Source organism: Coregonus clupeaformis, chromosome 10 (genome assembly GCF_020615455.1).
Source record: "Coregonus clupeaformis isolate EN_2021a chromosome 10, ASM2061545v1, whole genome shotgun sequence".
Classification (NCBI taxonomy): Eukaryota; Metazoa; Chordata; class Actinopteri; order Salmoniformes; family Salmonidae; genus Coregonus; species Coregonus clupeaformis.
In genome coordinates, this window is record NC_059201.1 from 42,214,885 (window position 1) to 42,232,347 (window position 17,463).

The window sequence follows — 17,463 nt, forward strand, 5'->3', positions numbered from 1 at the left end:
CGTGAAGGCTCATTCACTTAAGTTATTATAAGTGCTACCAAAATTAAAACCGAAATTTCCAATTCAGAGTCCAGTTAAATACACAACACAGGACAGCAAAATGTCATGAAATAATTCTTTTAATGCCATCATTTGGTTTTCCAAACTCTTCAGAATGAAGTCACTGGAAAGAGGAAAGCTGCTACCTCTTTTCCAGAGATGTAAACCACTACACATTTTGTTTGTATGAGGATACAATTGAAGAATTGAACTTGCCCTATGGTACAGCCTCAACTACTATCTTGGAGCTTGTACCACACTGTATGTTGGATGCCAAGAATACGGTACAGTGCATTACTTGCAAGGGGCGAGCTACAACTAGAGGAACATTGTTTCATCATAACAGTTGAACATTGACATAAAGGGTCTTAACAGACCCAGGCCAAAGTTTGGAGCTAAAATAACAATGTATCATGTCTAAGGCTTTCCCAGGTTGGAAGTAAAGGAATCACCATTTGACACCATACATTGATCAAAGCACAGTAGTCGACGAAGAGGTTAAGAGTCTAAATGCACAAGGTGGTAAGCAGGTTTTGACATACAGTACCAGTCAAAGGTTTGGACACACCTACTCATTGCAGGGTTTTTCTTTATTTTTACTATTTTCTACATTGTAGAATAATAGTGAAGACATCAAAACTATGAAATAACACATATGGAACCATGTAGTAACCAAAAAAGTGTTAAACAAATCAAAATATATTTTATATTTGAGATTCTTCAAATAGCCACCCTTTGCCTTGATGATAGCTTTGCACACTCTTGGCATTCTCTCAACCAGCTTCATGAGGAAGTCACCTGGAATGCATTTCAATTAACAGGTGTGCCTTCTTAAAAGTTAATTTGTGGAATTTCTTTCCTTCTTAATGCATTTGAGCCAATCAGTTGTGTTGTGACAAGGTGGGGGGGGTTATACAGAAGATAGCCCTATTTGGTAAAAGACCAAGTCCATATTATGGCAAGAACAGCTCAAATAAGCAATGAGAAACGACAGTCCATCATTACCTTAACACATGATATGGACTTGGTCTTTTACCAAATAGGGATATCTTCTGTATACCCTCCCTACCTTGTCACAACACAACTGATTGGCTCAATACGGAACATTTCAAGAACTTTGAAAGTATCTTCAAGTGCAGTCGCAAAAAACATCAAGCGCTAGGATGAAACTGTCTCTCATGAGGACTGCCACAGGAAAGGAAGACCCAGAGCTACCTCTGCTGCAGAGAATAAGTTCATTAGAGTTACCAGCCTCAGAAATTGCAACCCAAATAAATGCTTCACAGAGTTCAAGTAACAGACACATCAACATCAACTGTTCAGAGGAGACTGTGTGAATCAAGCCTTTATGGTTGAATTGCTGCAAAGAAACCACTTCTAAAGGACACCAATAATAAGAAGGGACTTGCTTGGGCCAAGAAACACGGGCAATGGACATTAGACTAGTGGAAATGTGTCCTTTGGTCTGGAGTCCATATTGGAGATTTCTGGTTCCAACCGCTGTGTCTTTGTGAGACGCTGTGTGGGTGAACGGATGATCTCTGCATGTGTATTTCCCACCGTAAAGCATAGAGGTGGTGTTAGGGTGTGGGGGTGCTTCACTGTCTGTGATTTATTTAGAATTCAAGGCACACTTAACCAGCATGGCTACCACAGCATTCTGCAGCAACACGCCATCCAATCTGGTTTGGGCTTAGTGGGACTATCATTTATTTTTCAACAGGACAATGACCCAACACACCTCCAGGCTGTGTAAGGGCTATTTGACCAAGGAGAGTGATGGAGTGCTGCATCAGATGACCTGGCCTCCAAAATCCCCCGACCTCAACCCAATTGAGATGGTTTGGGATGAGTCGGACCGCAGAGTGAAGGAAAAGCAGCCAACAAGTGCTCAGCATATGTGGGAACTCCTTCAAGACTGTTGAAAAATCATTCCAGGTGAAGCTGGTTGAGAGAATGCCAAGAGTGTGCAAAGCTGTCATCAAGGCTATTTGAAGAATCTCAAATATAAAATATATTTTGATTTGTTTAACACTTTTTTGGTTACTACATGATTCCATGTGTTATTTCATCGTTTTGATGGCTTCACTATTATTCTACAATGTAAAAAATAGTCAAAATAAAGAAAAACCCTTGAATGAGTAGGTGTGTCCAAACTTTTGACTGGTACTGTATGTCAATTACAAAAAATAGGAATTCTGCTACGTAGTCTCTAGACATTCTACACCCCCGATATTAGTTCTAAAACCACCATCTAAGAAATTGCAAGAAAGGTGTTCTCCAGCCAAAGATCCACAATTTACAAAGGCAATTCAGTGCAAATCTAGTTAAGAAGATGTGGTCATTATGTTATGTCTGAGATTGCTAACTGGATCAGTTGAGTAACAGCGTCAAGATGCTTCCTTTAAGACACAATAAAGTAGGACATAGGTTTGTTGACTGAAATGGCACCTTTAAAATTGAAATTAAACGTCTTCCATTTTTCTGGAGGCATGTAGGATTCTTATTGATCCGAAAACTGAAGATTGCTCCATTTCACTGTAATTCACTTGAGGTGGAAGATCACAAGTTAAAACTTTCTGGAAGTCTACAGTTGAGTTCCCGAGGTATTGAGTTAAATGGAACGAGCACCTATTGCCTTATAGGCTGAAAATGACAAAAACTAAACACCAAAAAGAAAGCAAGAATATATAAACTGTTTGACAAAGGTCTGTTTTTGAGCCCTTGGGGAAAGACATTGAAAAATGTCCAATTCAAATTAGTTAAAACTAACTAGCATAGATGACTTGTAACTTGAGTTGGTGGCCTTCGAATTAGAAGGGCGTTGATTATTTTCCATAGGGAAAATAATTGTAATAACAGGTATGTGAAATATTTTTTTTTACTTCTGACCAATTTCAAATAAATTATACACATCTCCACCTAAAGAGCAATTGGACAAGTGGTTCTCCCCAAATTAAAATGTATCAACTAAACTTGAGTCCCACATGTTTTAGGCAATTTACAAGCTTGGAATCGAATTGCGTAAAGGTTAATCAAATAAATGGGTTGTTTTTATAGTAACTTATTAATATTTTACATATAAAAAAATGAAAGTACACTTGTTCAGATTTGTATATGTATAAAAAAAAAGGAAGTTCTTTTTTTATATTATGGGCACCATGATTTTTTAAGGTATGCATCTACATGGGTACACAGCATACCATGTTACCCCTTTAAATAAAGCAAACCCAAAATATAAAACACATTTTGATTCAGACTGCAGGTTCAGCCAATACGCAGACCTGGCGTACGTAGTAACCTGGAAACGTAGTAGCAGCTAGCAGGCTAACAAAAATATCCCAGAGGAGTGAACATTACATTCCCCTGTATGAGGGAAATTCTAATGACCTCAAGCTTACCTTTAACAATGTGTTCACCAACTAATAACAGGAACGTCCCATAATTTTGTCTTAATAAATCTGTAGTAGGATTGACGCCCCTTAGACTAAGCTTAGAGTATGGCCCAGTGGACTACACAAAGCAGGGGCAAGTATACAATATCATACATTCAACGTATTTACAAATGTACAGGATACAGTTTTGCTAGCATAAATGATGAGACTGATGATTCTATTAAACATGATATTATACCAAAAATGTGCTACTGTTACAGTGACACGTTTACCGTAGTTCAAATCACAGAACATGATGTTCTGTTCCAGAGCAAAAAAAGACTGATATTTGATACAGATCTTACAACAGTTTAGCAATATCCCACCTGATGGAGTGAAGCAAATTAGCAGTTCAGATGATGAAGGAAGCAATACATTTAAAGTGACCCTCTCACTTATTCTCCGTTGTCGTTTCTTGGGATCAGACTAGTCCTCTTGGATGATAGATAGTAAGCCACGACCGCCTCCAACTGTCTAGCTACATCTCATCCTTTCCTCTGTTTACTTGACTAAAAAGGGTGCCACGATGGCTTCCCTAAACCAGGAGTGAAAGAGGGAATGGGGCTTGGGATTGTAGCTTCCTTCAGCAGTCTACGCAGCTGGTGAGTGTTGGACCCAGTAGTGTGGGGAGGCCTTCACATCCCCTTGGCAGCCATCTTGGCAGCCAACTCAGCACCTTTTGCCTGAAAATGGAGGATAGATAATATGAGCAAAGAGCTAAGCCAAGTATGTTATATTCTTCAAGAACCAATAGGTTGACTAGATATCATTAATGAAAATGATCAGTGAGAACAGCAGAACATTTCAACTTGAAATGGCATGGTATATAACAGAGTCAATACCTCCAAAAAGAGTGACTAACATATTGATGCAGCTTTGTGAAATACAACAATCGATAAGGGTGGACTCTAAACAAAGGACCATTACAAATCCCACTGAATGCCCCTTGGACTTGCCTACCTTCTGCTCCTGTATCGCTTTCCAAAAACATTGTACACAAAACCATGGAATGAAATGTCTCCCACTCAAACGTACATGTATTAACTGAGCTTCTGGTGACGGCATCTCCAATTCCACAATCCCGGCTTTATCCAAAACGCTCTCCACCTGAAAAGATAAGGCAATCCAAGAATGAGGAAATGTCAGTGTGTCTGTATGCTTACACTTCTTGCTTTGGGATTTAATTTCCGAATTCAAAATCAGAAAACTTTATTGCCACGCAAACAAACGTTGCTAGGATGTTCTCTTCGTGTTTTACACAGAAGGAGAAGAAGTGTCTACATCAACAGAAACAATCAATCCCCATCAATAAAGACAGATAAATGGACTGAATGGAAGTGGACCCCGTTGACCGTGTAGTTTAGAAGCGCGTCCAGTGTGTACAAACCTGTACCTTTCTGTCCATTATAATGGGGGCAGAGTCCACCAGCTCTTCTAGTGACGCAGACATGGGCTTGTCTTTGACAGGGGCTTCGATCTCTGCAGGAGAGGGGGCGGCGACTTGCTGCTGGGGAGAACAAGAAGAGGGGATCAATTCAATGTTGAATTTAGCCTATTCTTCGGTTCAGTTTCTCGGTCAACTGGTGTGATTTGGGCATTATTGGGTAATTTTGGAGTTAGCAGATAGAGGGAGTGGATGATGCAAAAATACAGTTGAGCCCGGGAATTTAGCCATTACATAACGATAGCTCAGCCCACTAGAACACTTTGCCATCGATCTTATTGTGGCAGGTTACTTAGCAACTGTCTACTCTCAGGCATTCTTATCTAGGAAGGTTGTTGAGAGCACTTACAGAACACATAAACAGAATATTATTTTTACTGTAAAGTTCCGCCATGTCAGCAACATGACTTGCCATTTCTCCTCAGGTGAAACATTCTCTCTAAGGAGTCACATGTTTCAGGGCACAGTGTGCCTAAAAGTACCATTATAAAACCTTCCAGTACTACACTGCTCAAAAAAATAAAGGGAACACTTAAACAACACAATGTAACTCCAAGTCAATCACACTTCTGTGAAATCAAACTGTCCACTTAGGAAGCAACACTGATTGACAATACATTTCACATGCTGTTGTGCAAATGGAATAGACAACAGGTGGAAATTATAGGCAATTAGCAAGACACCCCCCAATAAAGGACTGGTTTTGCAGGTGGTGACCACTTCTCAGTTCCTATGCTTCCTGGCTGATGTTTTGGTCACTTTTGAATGCTGGCGGTGCTTTCACTCTAGTGGTAGCATGAGACGGAGTCTACAACCCACACAAGTAGCTCAGGTAGTGCAGCTCATCCAGGATGGCACATCAATGCGAGCTGTGGCAAGAAGGTTTGCTGTGTCTGTCAGCGTAGTGTCCAGAGCATGGAGGCGCTACCAGGAGACAGGCCAGTACATCAGGAGACGTGGAGGAGGCCGTAGGAGGGCAACAACCCAGCAGCAGGACTGCTACCTCCGCCTTTGTGCAAGGAGGAGCAGGAGGAGCACTGCCAGAGCCCTGCAAAATGATCTCCAGCAGGCCACAAATGTGCATGTGTCTGCTCAAACGGTCAGAAACAGACTCCATGAGGGTGTAATGAGGGCCCGACGTCCACAGGTGGGGGTTGTGCTTACAGCCCAACACTGTGAAGGACGTTTGGCATTTGCCAGAGAACACCAAGATTGGCAAATTCGCCACTGGCGCCCTGTGCTCTTCACAGATGAAAGCAGGTTCACACTGAGCACATGTGACAGACGTTATAGTCTGGAGACGCCGTGGAGAACGTTCTGCTGCCTGCAACATCCTCCAGCATGACCGGTTTGGCGGTGGGTCAGTCATGGTGTGGGGTGGCATTTCTTTGGGGGGCCGCACAGCCCTCCATGTGCTCGCCAGAGGTAGCCTGACTGCCATTAGGTACCGAGATGAGATCTTCAGACCCCTTGTGAGACCATATGCTGGTGCAGTTGGCCCTGGGTTCCTCCTAATGCAAGACAATGCTAGACCTCATGTGGCTGGAGTGTGTCAGCAGTTCCTGCAAGAGGAAGGCATTGATGCTATGGACTGGCCCGCCCGTTCCCCAGACCTGAATCCAATTGAGCACATCTGGGACATCATGTCTCGCTCCATCCACCAACGCCACGTTGCACCACAGACTGTCCAGGAGTTGGCGGATGCTTTAGTCCAGGTCTGGGAGGAGATCCCTCAGGAGACCATCCGCCACCTCATCAGGAGCATGCCCAGGCGTTGTAGGGAGGTCATACATGCACGTGGAGGCCACACACACTACTGAGCCTCATTTTGACTTGTTTTAAAGGATCTTACATCAAAGTTGGATCAGCCTGTAGTGTGGTTTTCCACTTTAATTTTGAGGGTGACTCCAAATCCAGACCTCCATGGGTTGATACATTTGATTTCCATTGATAATTTTTGTGTGATTTTGTCGTCAGCACATTCAACTATGTAAAGAAAAAAGTATTTAATAAGATTATTTCCTTCATTTAGATCTAGGATGTTTTATTTTAGTGTTCCCTTAATTTTTTTGAGCAGTGTATTTCCTCCTTTTAGTACACTTCTAATGCTAATCCCAGTTTGTCAGACAATAGGAGTAGTCAAGAAAACAACAGAATATGCTTTCTGTAACTGAAAACTAAGTTTATACTGAGGCACCTGCAACATACGAATCATGTCAGCTTTTTTAATACATAAGAGCACTATAAATTCAAACTAACTTGTTGTAGCAGTCTTATGGGTGATGCCATCACCCTTTCTTTTTTGGCCCTGACCTAAGCGTTTATATTGATCATGACCCTTGCTTTAGTTGCCAACTTCAGCCCCTTACCTCCACTTCCAGTTTGACGATGGGGGGGATGACAGGAGGCTTGGGCGTGAGGTCGGTATGGTACATAGCACGGGACAGCAGCAGGAGAGATGGAGGAACATTCTCCTTCAGGTGAAGATCCAACCACTGACAGAAGAGAGACAGAAGTTACCTTAATTGCTAGTGCATGGTTGTCCCTGGTTGAGTTATGCATTTGCTGCAGCTTGTGTGTATTTAGCTCTATCTGTTTTATGTGGTTGTTGTCATCTAGGTCATTGAAGGTGACAATGAATAACCCATCAGACCAACCCCATGCAAACTCCTTGAATGGCCAACTCCTTGAAGTTTGCAGTTGTGTTAAAAAGAAAAAATAGCTGGAGGGAGTGTTAAAACTGGGATTGAAACTAGTGAGACAGGAGCTCAGCAGGTAGCCATTCCTTTCACATGCTAACAGCCTGCTAGGTGTGGGGGAGGAGCAGTGTAGGTTGGAGGGTTAGAGGAGGAGGACGTACCTGTTGCAGTTGCTGCGTGAGTTGCTCGGTCGTCAGCCCCAGCGACCTCATTCCCCGGCTACGACACGCCACCTGCAGCTCTGACACACTCATGGCTGCCACGCCTTCTGTGGCAATCATCTATAGACACACACAGAGATATTACAGAACCGTACTCTGCCAACATGTTCCGGCTGGCCAGCAGAAAAAGAACAACGACACCCAACACCCTCGTGTGATCCGGCAAAGACACATGGCCTAGTTAAACAGTTTCATAAGAGTCAGTAAAACAAATACAGTTACACAAATGGCTCTAATTTGCACTGTAAAAACAAAAGCCTTTTTTTCACTAATACGTTTTCAGCTAACTTTATTTACAGCTATAACTAACAGCACATTTTACGCTTCCATTTAGTAGTTATTTTACAGATCTCCTTTCAAGTCTATATTAATGCCCAAGAGGGTAGCGGTCGATTTGGAAGACAATACACTCCTCCTCTCCTGTCCTCACCTGGTCATCGGCTTTGATGGTGCGGAGCTGCATCTTGAGCTGGAAGCGCAGCAGGTTGTTGGTTCCTATGGGTTGCAGCTCCAGCAGCTTACACAGAGCCACCAGCTGGGGGCGCTCCAGGTGCTCTAGGGTCAACTCGTCCTCAAACAGCTTGGAGAACTTGACGATGTCCTTGGTGCTGGGCTGCTCTCCTGCATGGCGCATCTGAAGAGGGCAAACAGGACAGTATGAGGAAATGCTTGCAATGGTTGTGCCAATGACCTTTTGACCCTGAACAAAACCTTCATCACCATATTGCTTACACCTGTCTAGTAGTACCTGGGGGCAAGGAATTGTTTTGGGACCTAGGTCGCGTTCATGCATATGCACGAAACAGAAGAAAACAGTCCATAACCCTGGCCTTTGACTCACCTTTTGGACGTAGGTAGAGAACTTCTGGGTCTCGTCGCTCCCTGCCGCCTTGGCTTTGTTCCTCAGTGCCATCTCACCAATGGTCTCCTGGAGGAACTTAGCCAGCTCCAGCTTGGCAGCCAGACCCTTCTTCTGCTTCTCCTCCTGACAGAGACACACAGGAAACATGTTGTCCATCAAACACATGCAATCCATACATGAACGGAATGTCCAGGGATACAGATTTTTTTTTTTTTTTTTTATCTACCCTTTTAAAAAGAACTTCTAGAGAGTCCAGCTGTTGACCTCTGTCTAAACAATGACACCATAAGTCTATGCAGTATCAATATCGTAAACCAATATATTTGATTTATCACAGAATTTGACAATACAATATTATGCAGAGCTGGGTTAGCTGGCTACTCTGGAGACCCCCTTCCCCACTTGCCTTCTTTGACTCTGTCTCAAAAGTAGAGGGCAGCATCTCTGGGAAGAGTTTGAGGAAGACTGGCAGGAGTAACTCCATGAAGGGCACGATGATGAACAAGCTGAAGGGGACCAACCGGAACAGGTCCGCACATGTCCTCATCAACTGGAGGAGGGAACAGAGGAAGAAGATGACTTTATAGTCGAAGGTGCATTGTTTGTCTTTTGCTTTATTCCAACCCCTCTCAAATAGGGATGGGCACAGTTATTACTTGCAAGAGTATTCATTTGTTAGACAAAAAAAATAAAGTAATAATAGGCCTATTCTAATGAAAAGGCTGTCTAAAATACAATTATCTGTGACATTGCTACATACAAGGATAGAATATGACAGACAATTTTATAAAACAGTTTTATGACAGTTTTTATGAGTGCGCCCCATAAAAAAGACATACCGGTAGCCTATATTTCACGCGTGTAGCTTGTTATTGTCGGTCAAATCAAAGCATCACTACCGTCAGAGGCTCCATGTGTAGCAAGTGAAGTGGGAGATTTCTAATCAATGCTAAATTAAATGACAATGATGGAATTAAGTTGGATAAATGAGAAGGAGTAGGTCACAATGATCAAACAATGGGTAGGCTGTTGTTTAATATGAATGGAGTTGTACTCCTGGGGATTACTTTGTAGGCCACAACGATTATGCGGATAGATATGAATTGAACAGATTAAGTGATGCCCAGCGCCTACATTAGAGCAATATATTTATAGTCTAAGTACAGTGCCTTCGGAAAGTATTCAGACCCCTTGACTTCTTCCACATTTTGTTACGTTACAGCCTTATTCTAAAACGGATAAAATAGTTTTTTTTCCCCCCTCAATCTACACACAATACCCCATAATGACAAAGCCAAAACAGGTTTAGAAATGTTTGCAAATTTATATAAATAAATAAAACTGAAATATCACATTTACATAAGTATTCAGACCCTTTACTCAGTACTTTGTTGAAGCACCATTGGCAAGCTCTGTCAGGTTGGATGGGGTGCGTCGCTGCAAAGCTATTTTCAGGTCTCTTCAGAGATGTTAGTTCGGGTTCAAGTCCAGGCTCTGGGTGGGCCACTCAAGGACATTCAGAGACTTGCCCGAAGCCACTCCTGAATTGTCTTGGCTGTGTGCTTAGGATCGTTGTCCTGTTGTAAGGTCAACCTTCACTCCCGTCTGAGGTCCTGAGTGCTCTGGAGCAGGTGTTCATCAAAGATCTCTCTGTACTTTGCTCCGTTCATCTTTCCCTCGATCCTGACTAGCCTCCCAGTCCCTGCCGCTGAAAAACATCCCCACAGCACAATGATGCCACCACCATGCTTCATCGTAGGGATGGTGCCAGGTTTCCTCCAGACGTGACGCTTGGCATTCAGGCCAAAGAGTTCAATTTTGGTTTCATCAGACCAGAGAATCTTGTTCGTCATGGTCAGAGTCTTTAGGTGCATTTTGGCAAACTCCAAGCGAGCTGTCGTGCCTTTTACTGAGGAGTGGCTTCCGTCTGGCCACTCTACCATAAAGGCCTGATTGGTGGAGTGTTGCAGAGATGGTTGTCCTTCTGGAAGGTTCTCCCATCTCCACAGAGGAACTCTGGAGCTCTGTCAGAGTGACCATCGGGTTCTTGGTCACCTCCCTGACCAAGGCCCTTCTCCCCCGATTGCTCAGTTTGGCCGGGCAGCCAGCTCTAGGAAGAGTCTTGGTGGTTCCAAACTTATTCCATTTAAGAATGATGGAGGCCACTGTGTTCTTGGGGACCTTCAATGCTGCCGACATTTTTTGTTACCCTTCCCCAAAGCTGTGCCTCGACGCAATGCAGTCTCGGAGCTCTACAGACAATTCCTTCGACCTCATGGCTTGGTTTTTGCTCTGACATGCACTGTCAACTGTGGGACCTTATATAGACAGGTGTGTGCCTTTCCAAATCATGTCCAATCAATTAAATGTACCACAGGCGGACTCCAATCAAGGTGCAGAAACATCTCAAGGATGATCAATGGAAACAGGATGCACCTGAGCTCAATTTTGAGTCTCATAGCAAAGGGTCTGAATACTTATGTAAATAAGGTATTTCTGTGTTTTATTTGTAATACATTTGCAACAAAAAAACATTCGCTTTGTCATTATAGGGTATTGTCTGTAGATTGATGAGGGGAAAAAAAATAATTTCATCAATTTTACAATAAGGCTGTAACATAACAAAATGTGGAAAAAGTCAAGGGGTCTGAATACTTTCCGAATGTACTGTATATGGGTCTGGCCTACATATTGTATAGTCATTTTATTTCTATCACGGTAGTGCGCTACTAAAAGTGCTATCAAATTTTTATGAGAGATCTACGACCACCAGTTGAAATCTCTCATTTAGCAACAGGAAAGTGCTGAGTTTCGCTGTACAGGAGAAGGAAAAGATTAAGCGCTAAATGCATGTTTTATAATGCACCCACCCATCCCAATTTCTTCATTACGGAAAGTGCTGACAACACATTGTTAACAAATAACCAGGTGTTTGTCACTCAATTCACACGGTCGGTCAATGGAGGTCACATAGGGGCGATTCCATTCCAGCATTGCCCTAAACTATTTTTGTATCTCAAAAGTACCCTTTTAGATTGTGTTCATTTTTAGACATATTGTTTTAAACAATATACTCTACAAGTACATCACATTTCCAGAGTGGGCTCGCGGCTACTTTTAAAGTTATGATCAATTTTATCAGCACCACCAACACAGTGAATGAGAAAATGGATTCAAAGGGAACTTCCTCTGCTGGGGATTTGTTGAATGTGCAATCCTACAGGAGGGCTGTGATTGGTTAATGTCCTATGATGTCAATTTATGTATAACATTTATAATTTCTTCAAAAGTAGCAGAGAGCCCACTGTGTATTAATTTTTTTGGGTACTTTTTACCCTTTTTTTCTCCCCAATTTTGTGATATCCAATTGGTATTTACAGTCTTGTCCCATCGCTGCAACTCCCGTACGGACTCGGGAGAGGCGAAGGTCGAGAGCCATGTGTCCTCCGAAAAATGACCCCGCCAAGCCACACTGCTTCTTGACACTCTGCTCGCTTAACCCGGAAGCCAGCCGCATCAATGTGTCAGAGGAAACACTGTACAGCTGGCAACTGTGCATGCGCCCGGCCGCCATAAGGAGTTGCTAGAGCGCGATGGGACAAGGACATCCCAGCAGGCCAAACCCTCCCCTAACCCGGACGACGCTGAGCCAATTGTGCGCTGCCTCATGGGTCTCCCGGTCGCGACACAGCCTGGCATCTAACCCGGATCTGTAGTGACGCCTATAGCACTGCGATGCAGTGCCTTAGACCGCTGCGCCACTCGGGAGGCCATCCACTCTGGAAATGTGATGTGCTGGATGAAGAGTATATTGTTCCAAACAATTTAAAAATAAATGCTAAATCAAAAAGGTTACTTTTTGATATGAGATATGAATAAATTAATGTGAAAATGTTTATTTCAGAATATAGACATACTCCATATTTTAAAGCACACTATAAGGAGTTTAATAACACCCAGATGTTGTCTGTACCATGTATGGTTCACGGATCATAGGGTCTTACAGGAGGCATGTATAGGTCTAAAAAAGGCCTGAAAGGGCCACTTTCATCATGATTTTGAATAAAAACATTTTGTGATACAAATGTAAAAAGAATGTTAAACATCCTTCCTCCCAATTAAGTATCTATGTTAGAATTGCCTGAACAAATCTGTGATACAAAAAAAAAAAAAAGAATCGCCCATAGGTGACATACCGGTAGTTGCTCAGCAGCTTTCTACGGCAAATTGGCAACAGTTACATGACTGCAATGCTAGGGCTAATAGCAAATCAGCAGGCAACAGGCTGACAGCCAGAGAATCACTCCACTCAATTCTCTAACCTCTATCCTTTCCTTGAGTATCAATACAGAGGTGTGCATAGAAGGTACCTGTGGATTAAGTTTTGCCTTACCCTTCTGCGCTCTCTCCTCGTGAGCTGTTGGCCGTGTAGTAACCTCCACCCCATCCTCCCTGCGATGTTCGTGTCGATCCCAAGCAACCGAAATCCATGATAGTAGTGCTTTAGCTCGTCCACTACTCTCTGCCCAATTGACTTAGGCGCTACCACTCTGTCTGGGGAGTTGTTTGGAGTAGGGGCAGCCTGCGGGGCTGCGGCAGTGGGGACTGGGACTCTAGTCTCTGCTGGGGACGGGGGAGTTTCGGCTGGAGAGGCCTTTACTTCCTGGAGCCTAGCGCAGGACTCGTGAAAAAAGCGAACTGGAACGCAGCCATGGCGCCGCAGGTAGTTCGCCGTACATCTGTGTAAAATGGGCCTGGGTCCGTGTGATGGTAGGGCAGTCTGGTTAGAGACATCTGATAGGTAGCGAATGCATGCCGTGGATGGGAGAGCGGCGCAGTTGGGCCTTTTGGATAATAAATAGGATCCCCTAAAAAAACATGTAAATTGTTAGGCCAATATTGTCACATTTGTATTTACAATGTCAATGTATCCAAATATACTAATGAATTAAATTGATTTTTTAATTAAACATGCAAAACCGATAAGAGGTAGACATTAACCAAAACAGGGCTCTACACTGACATTTTTTTTTACAAGAAGCACGAGTGCACCTAAGAAAGTTAGGAGCACAATGAAAAATATTTGAGATAATAAAGTTAAAATCCTTCATTTTTCTAGGCGCACTGGTGCTCCTAAATAGAAATTCCAGGTCGCACAGCAAAGTATTTAGGCTAATATATGAGTAAAATGGTCACACTGTAGAGCCCTGCAAAATATAAAGGCATTTTATAACATACAACATTGTATATAATGTTTCCTGTCATAGCTAATATAATACAATAAAATATAGTGGAGTAATACACATCCACAGCCATATATTTATCTATAAATATATATATATATAAATAAATAAATATATGGCTCTAGTCTGCACATATCCACTATGTTTTATCTCATCTCACCTTGATCTAGTCACAGCAATCAGCACCTGAGATCCAAACACTACCATGACGTGATAAGGTCTTGTCGTCCTGAAATAGCTATATATATACACATTTAATAAACTGGTTAGATAGTAGCCTGGGTAGACGATTGTGCACAACTAGCGCCCATGCACTATTGTCTAGGCTTGATGTGCATTCCCGGTAATACACTTGGGACGGCTAGTACATAAAGCATCCTCCATTCAGCTGCAAAGGCATCATTTTCCTCATTAACTACCTCTAATGGCGAGAAGGCCTAGACGATTGTGCAGATCTAGAGCCCATGCACTATCAGCTGCCTAAGCTAGTTAGATAGGCATATCTAATAACTGGCTAAATTAAGGGTAACTAGACAATCATTGATGTAATAAATAATATATTGTGTTTATAGTAGTTAGCGAACACAACAGAAGAACAATTTCTGTTGACATGACACACTGCAGCATTAAAGTTGCTGCAACCTGGACTTAGGGGTAGACGTAGCTCTCGAAAACTCTAGGCAGCATTTTGCCTTCTCCCTACAGTTTTAGCCATTAGCGTTGCCCACGACTGGCTCATGCGAACTACAATCCCGACCATGAGTTTTAACGTTTAGAAGCGTCAATAATAATTGCTTGCGATACGGCTTTCGAAACATATGGCCCTTATCTTTCATCAGCGACAAATAATCCTTCATATAAAAAAAAGATCCTAACTGTTGCAGTTTTGCACAGATCAAATCAACTTGTATTTGTCACATGCTTACTTACAAGTTCTTAACCAACAATGCAGTTCAAGAAATAGAGTTAAGAAAACATTCAGCTATGGGTGCTTCTACCCGACAAAACTACACTTCCCGTTAGGAATTACAATTCGTACAATATGTTACGAATATTAATTAGGACAATATGTTACAAATTGCAATTTGTACAATGTTATTGATGCAGCTGTAGTATTGGTTGAAGAGGCCAGACAACTAAGGTGTAGGCTTTTCAGGTCATTAATGGCTTTATTACATGCTGACCAAACCGCCCGCGTTGCGTGTATGAGTGTTGCAAAAATAAATGTACACATACATGTTATTCAATCGTTTCATCCAAACTGCTCGCGGGCATCTGCATAGCCAGGCACTAAAATAGAACTTGGTGCAAGTCCCACCTCTCCACATCTACTCATTGGTTTTTACGAGCATACTAACCACATTGGGTGATTGAGTACGGTTACATGCACACAATAATGCAATTATTGTGAATAGTCAGATTAATATAATAGTTCGATTAAAACGTTTACATGCATTGCAAGAAGGACAATTCCCCTAATAATCCTGTTTACATGGACACACCTGAAAATCAGGCTACCTGATGGCACTCTGTTAAACGCAGAAAATCGTCAATCAAAATAAACATTCTACCACAGCGAACATGTTATTTTTGGGAAGCATGTTTGATTCGGAGTTCGGACATGTAAAGTTTGTATGTGAAAACTATTTTTACTACGCATACATTCAGTTCTTCCGAACTCACAGTAAAGAGGGAGGCTGGCTCGGCTGGTGCACACATGCGCAGGTCAAATGCACCGCTGGAACGCCCCGATTAAGGCGTTTACATGTCCTAATAATTCGAAAGATTGTTAAAGAAAAACTGGTGTTTTAATCGGCGTATGTTTACTTCGATTTTGACCTTAAACTGATTAAGATAAGCAGAGTAAGGTGTTTACATGACTATTGCATAATCTGCCATAATCAGTTTACTATCGAATTATTAGTGTGCATGTAAATGTATCATTGAAAGATTAACAAGGTCCACACTCCAGTCCAGTTGGTGGTGGTGATGCACTTTAAAGTTGGTTGCCAACCGCCATATAAAATCGAAAGAAGAATGAAAAAGGAGTGATTAATCAAAGATAACGAACTAGGTTTCCCCTTTTATATCTGTGGATTAATTGTCGGAGTAAAGAACACACGATTGTGTGACTCAAAATGGGTCAAAATTCTACAAAGATCCAGCAAAAAAAAAAGTACCATATCATATGCATTTCAGGTAAAATAACAACCCAGTGTTTATCTCCCAGGACAAATGAACTAGCAACAGTAAGCTAGCTAAATATCCATGAATGTTCGACCTGTCCCCAAATTAATATAGTTGGTTCACAGTTGGTTTAGGTATTTTAACCTACGTGTCATGAACGCTTCTGGTGTGGATAGACAAAATCAACATACGCGCGGAGCCGCTTTGGTCACCATGTTATTCCTGCTTCTTCAGACAAACATATGGCATAAGGCCCGATATAGCTAGCTAAATGTAGAGCTGTGACTAGCTAGCTGGCTATACATAACAATGTGATAAATGCTTCCGTAATCGCCAAAGAAAATCTGTTGGATAAAAGTGGTTGCTCGCGATAGAAGCTCGAAGTGGATTGAACAAGCGAACTCGATTTAAGTGCCTTTCACTAACCTTGTTTTACCCAACGTTTGGGTTGAATGTAATAGTTTGGAAAGTGGCTAGTTAGCTTCTAAGCTACTTTCGTTCGCGAATTTAATTAATAATGATCCTAGTTATTCAATCGGTAATGTTTATCCAACGGAAGATGGTCGGATGGCTAACGTTAGACCTAGACAACGTAGCTTACCTAAGTCAATGTTATTTATCCTCCACGAGATGATCCGCATTAAAAAATACTTGGTACTTTTCCGTGTCCTGGGTGAAAAATGTCCTCTGCTAGATGGCGACCATTTGACTCATGACTGACTCACCAGTGAAAGATCGTGTGGCTGCTGCTGACTGTAAAAGACTGAGAGTTTCCACTAGTTACCAATTGGCTATAATCGTAAACATTTATTAAAATAAAAATTACCTTTTTGGTCTTAATTTAAGGTTACGTTTAGGCATAAGGTTAGCAGTGTGGTTAGGTTTAAAATCACATTTTAAGAATATGTATTAATGTTTATGAATTTGTGGCTGTGGTAACTAGTGACCACTAATATTAGACAAAACCATTCTATTGCTGGGGGTTCAGAGAGGAAGAGAAGGCAGGTGTGTGGTTGATTAACAACATTGCCCACCAATGATAGCACGGGAAACGCCACTCGAAAGGGAACACGGATCAATCAGTTGACTCCGGGAGGACTCGAAAAACACGTGCCTCGACGCTTTCGATTTTCCCGCCAGCGTCCCCTACCGGCTTAAAGACACCAGAGCACTTTCGAGTAAACTGATGAGAGAACATCGCCCTCATGTGTTTGTAACCTGTAGTAACTCATTATTCTGCAGTCATCCACACTTTCCAGTACATTATGATACACAATAGCCTCCACTTTCTGGAACATGCTAATGAAATTGTTTAATACTGTACGGTAACATTT

At 42.2% G+C, this 17,463-nt stretch overlaps 1 protein-coding gene across 3 annotated transcripts; it reads right to left on the minus strand.

Moving 5' to 3' along the window:
* Positions 1-2,144: 2,144 nt before the first annotated feature.
* letm2 (leucine zipper-EF-hand containing transmembrane protein 2) lies at positions 2,145-17,124 on the minus strand. Of its 3 annotated transcripts, none has more exons than XM_041887941.2 (11): positions 16,731-17,124; positions 14,103-14,180; positions 13,093-13,567; positions 9,106-9,249; positions 8,679-8,822; positions 8,268-8,471; positions 7,778-7,897; positions 7,287-7,412; positions 4,861-4,980; positions 4,509-4,580; positions 2,145-4,156 (listed from the first exon to the last, which is right to left on the minus strand). In XM_041887941.2, the coding sequence occupies exons 2-11, from the start codon at positions 14,147-14,149 to the stop codon at positions 4,109-4,111; spliced, it is 1,500 nt and encodes a 499-aa protein (XP_041743875.1). In that variant the 5' UTR covers positions 14,150-14,180; positions 16,731-17,124; the 3' UTR covers positions 2,145-4,108. The 3 variants fall into 3 exon arrangements, with proteins under 3 accessions (XP_041743875.1, XP_041743876.1, XP_041743877.1); XM_041887942.2 differs by having other exon boundaries at positions 4,861-4,977; positions 16,731-17,123; XM_041887943.2 differs by having other exon boundaries at positions 4,867-4,980; positions 16,731-17,122.
* Between the last annotated feature and the right edge of the window lie 339 nt (positions 17,125-17,463).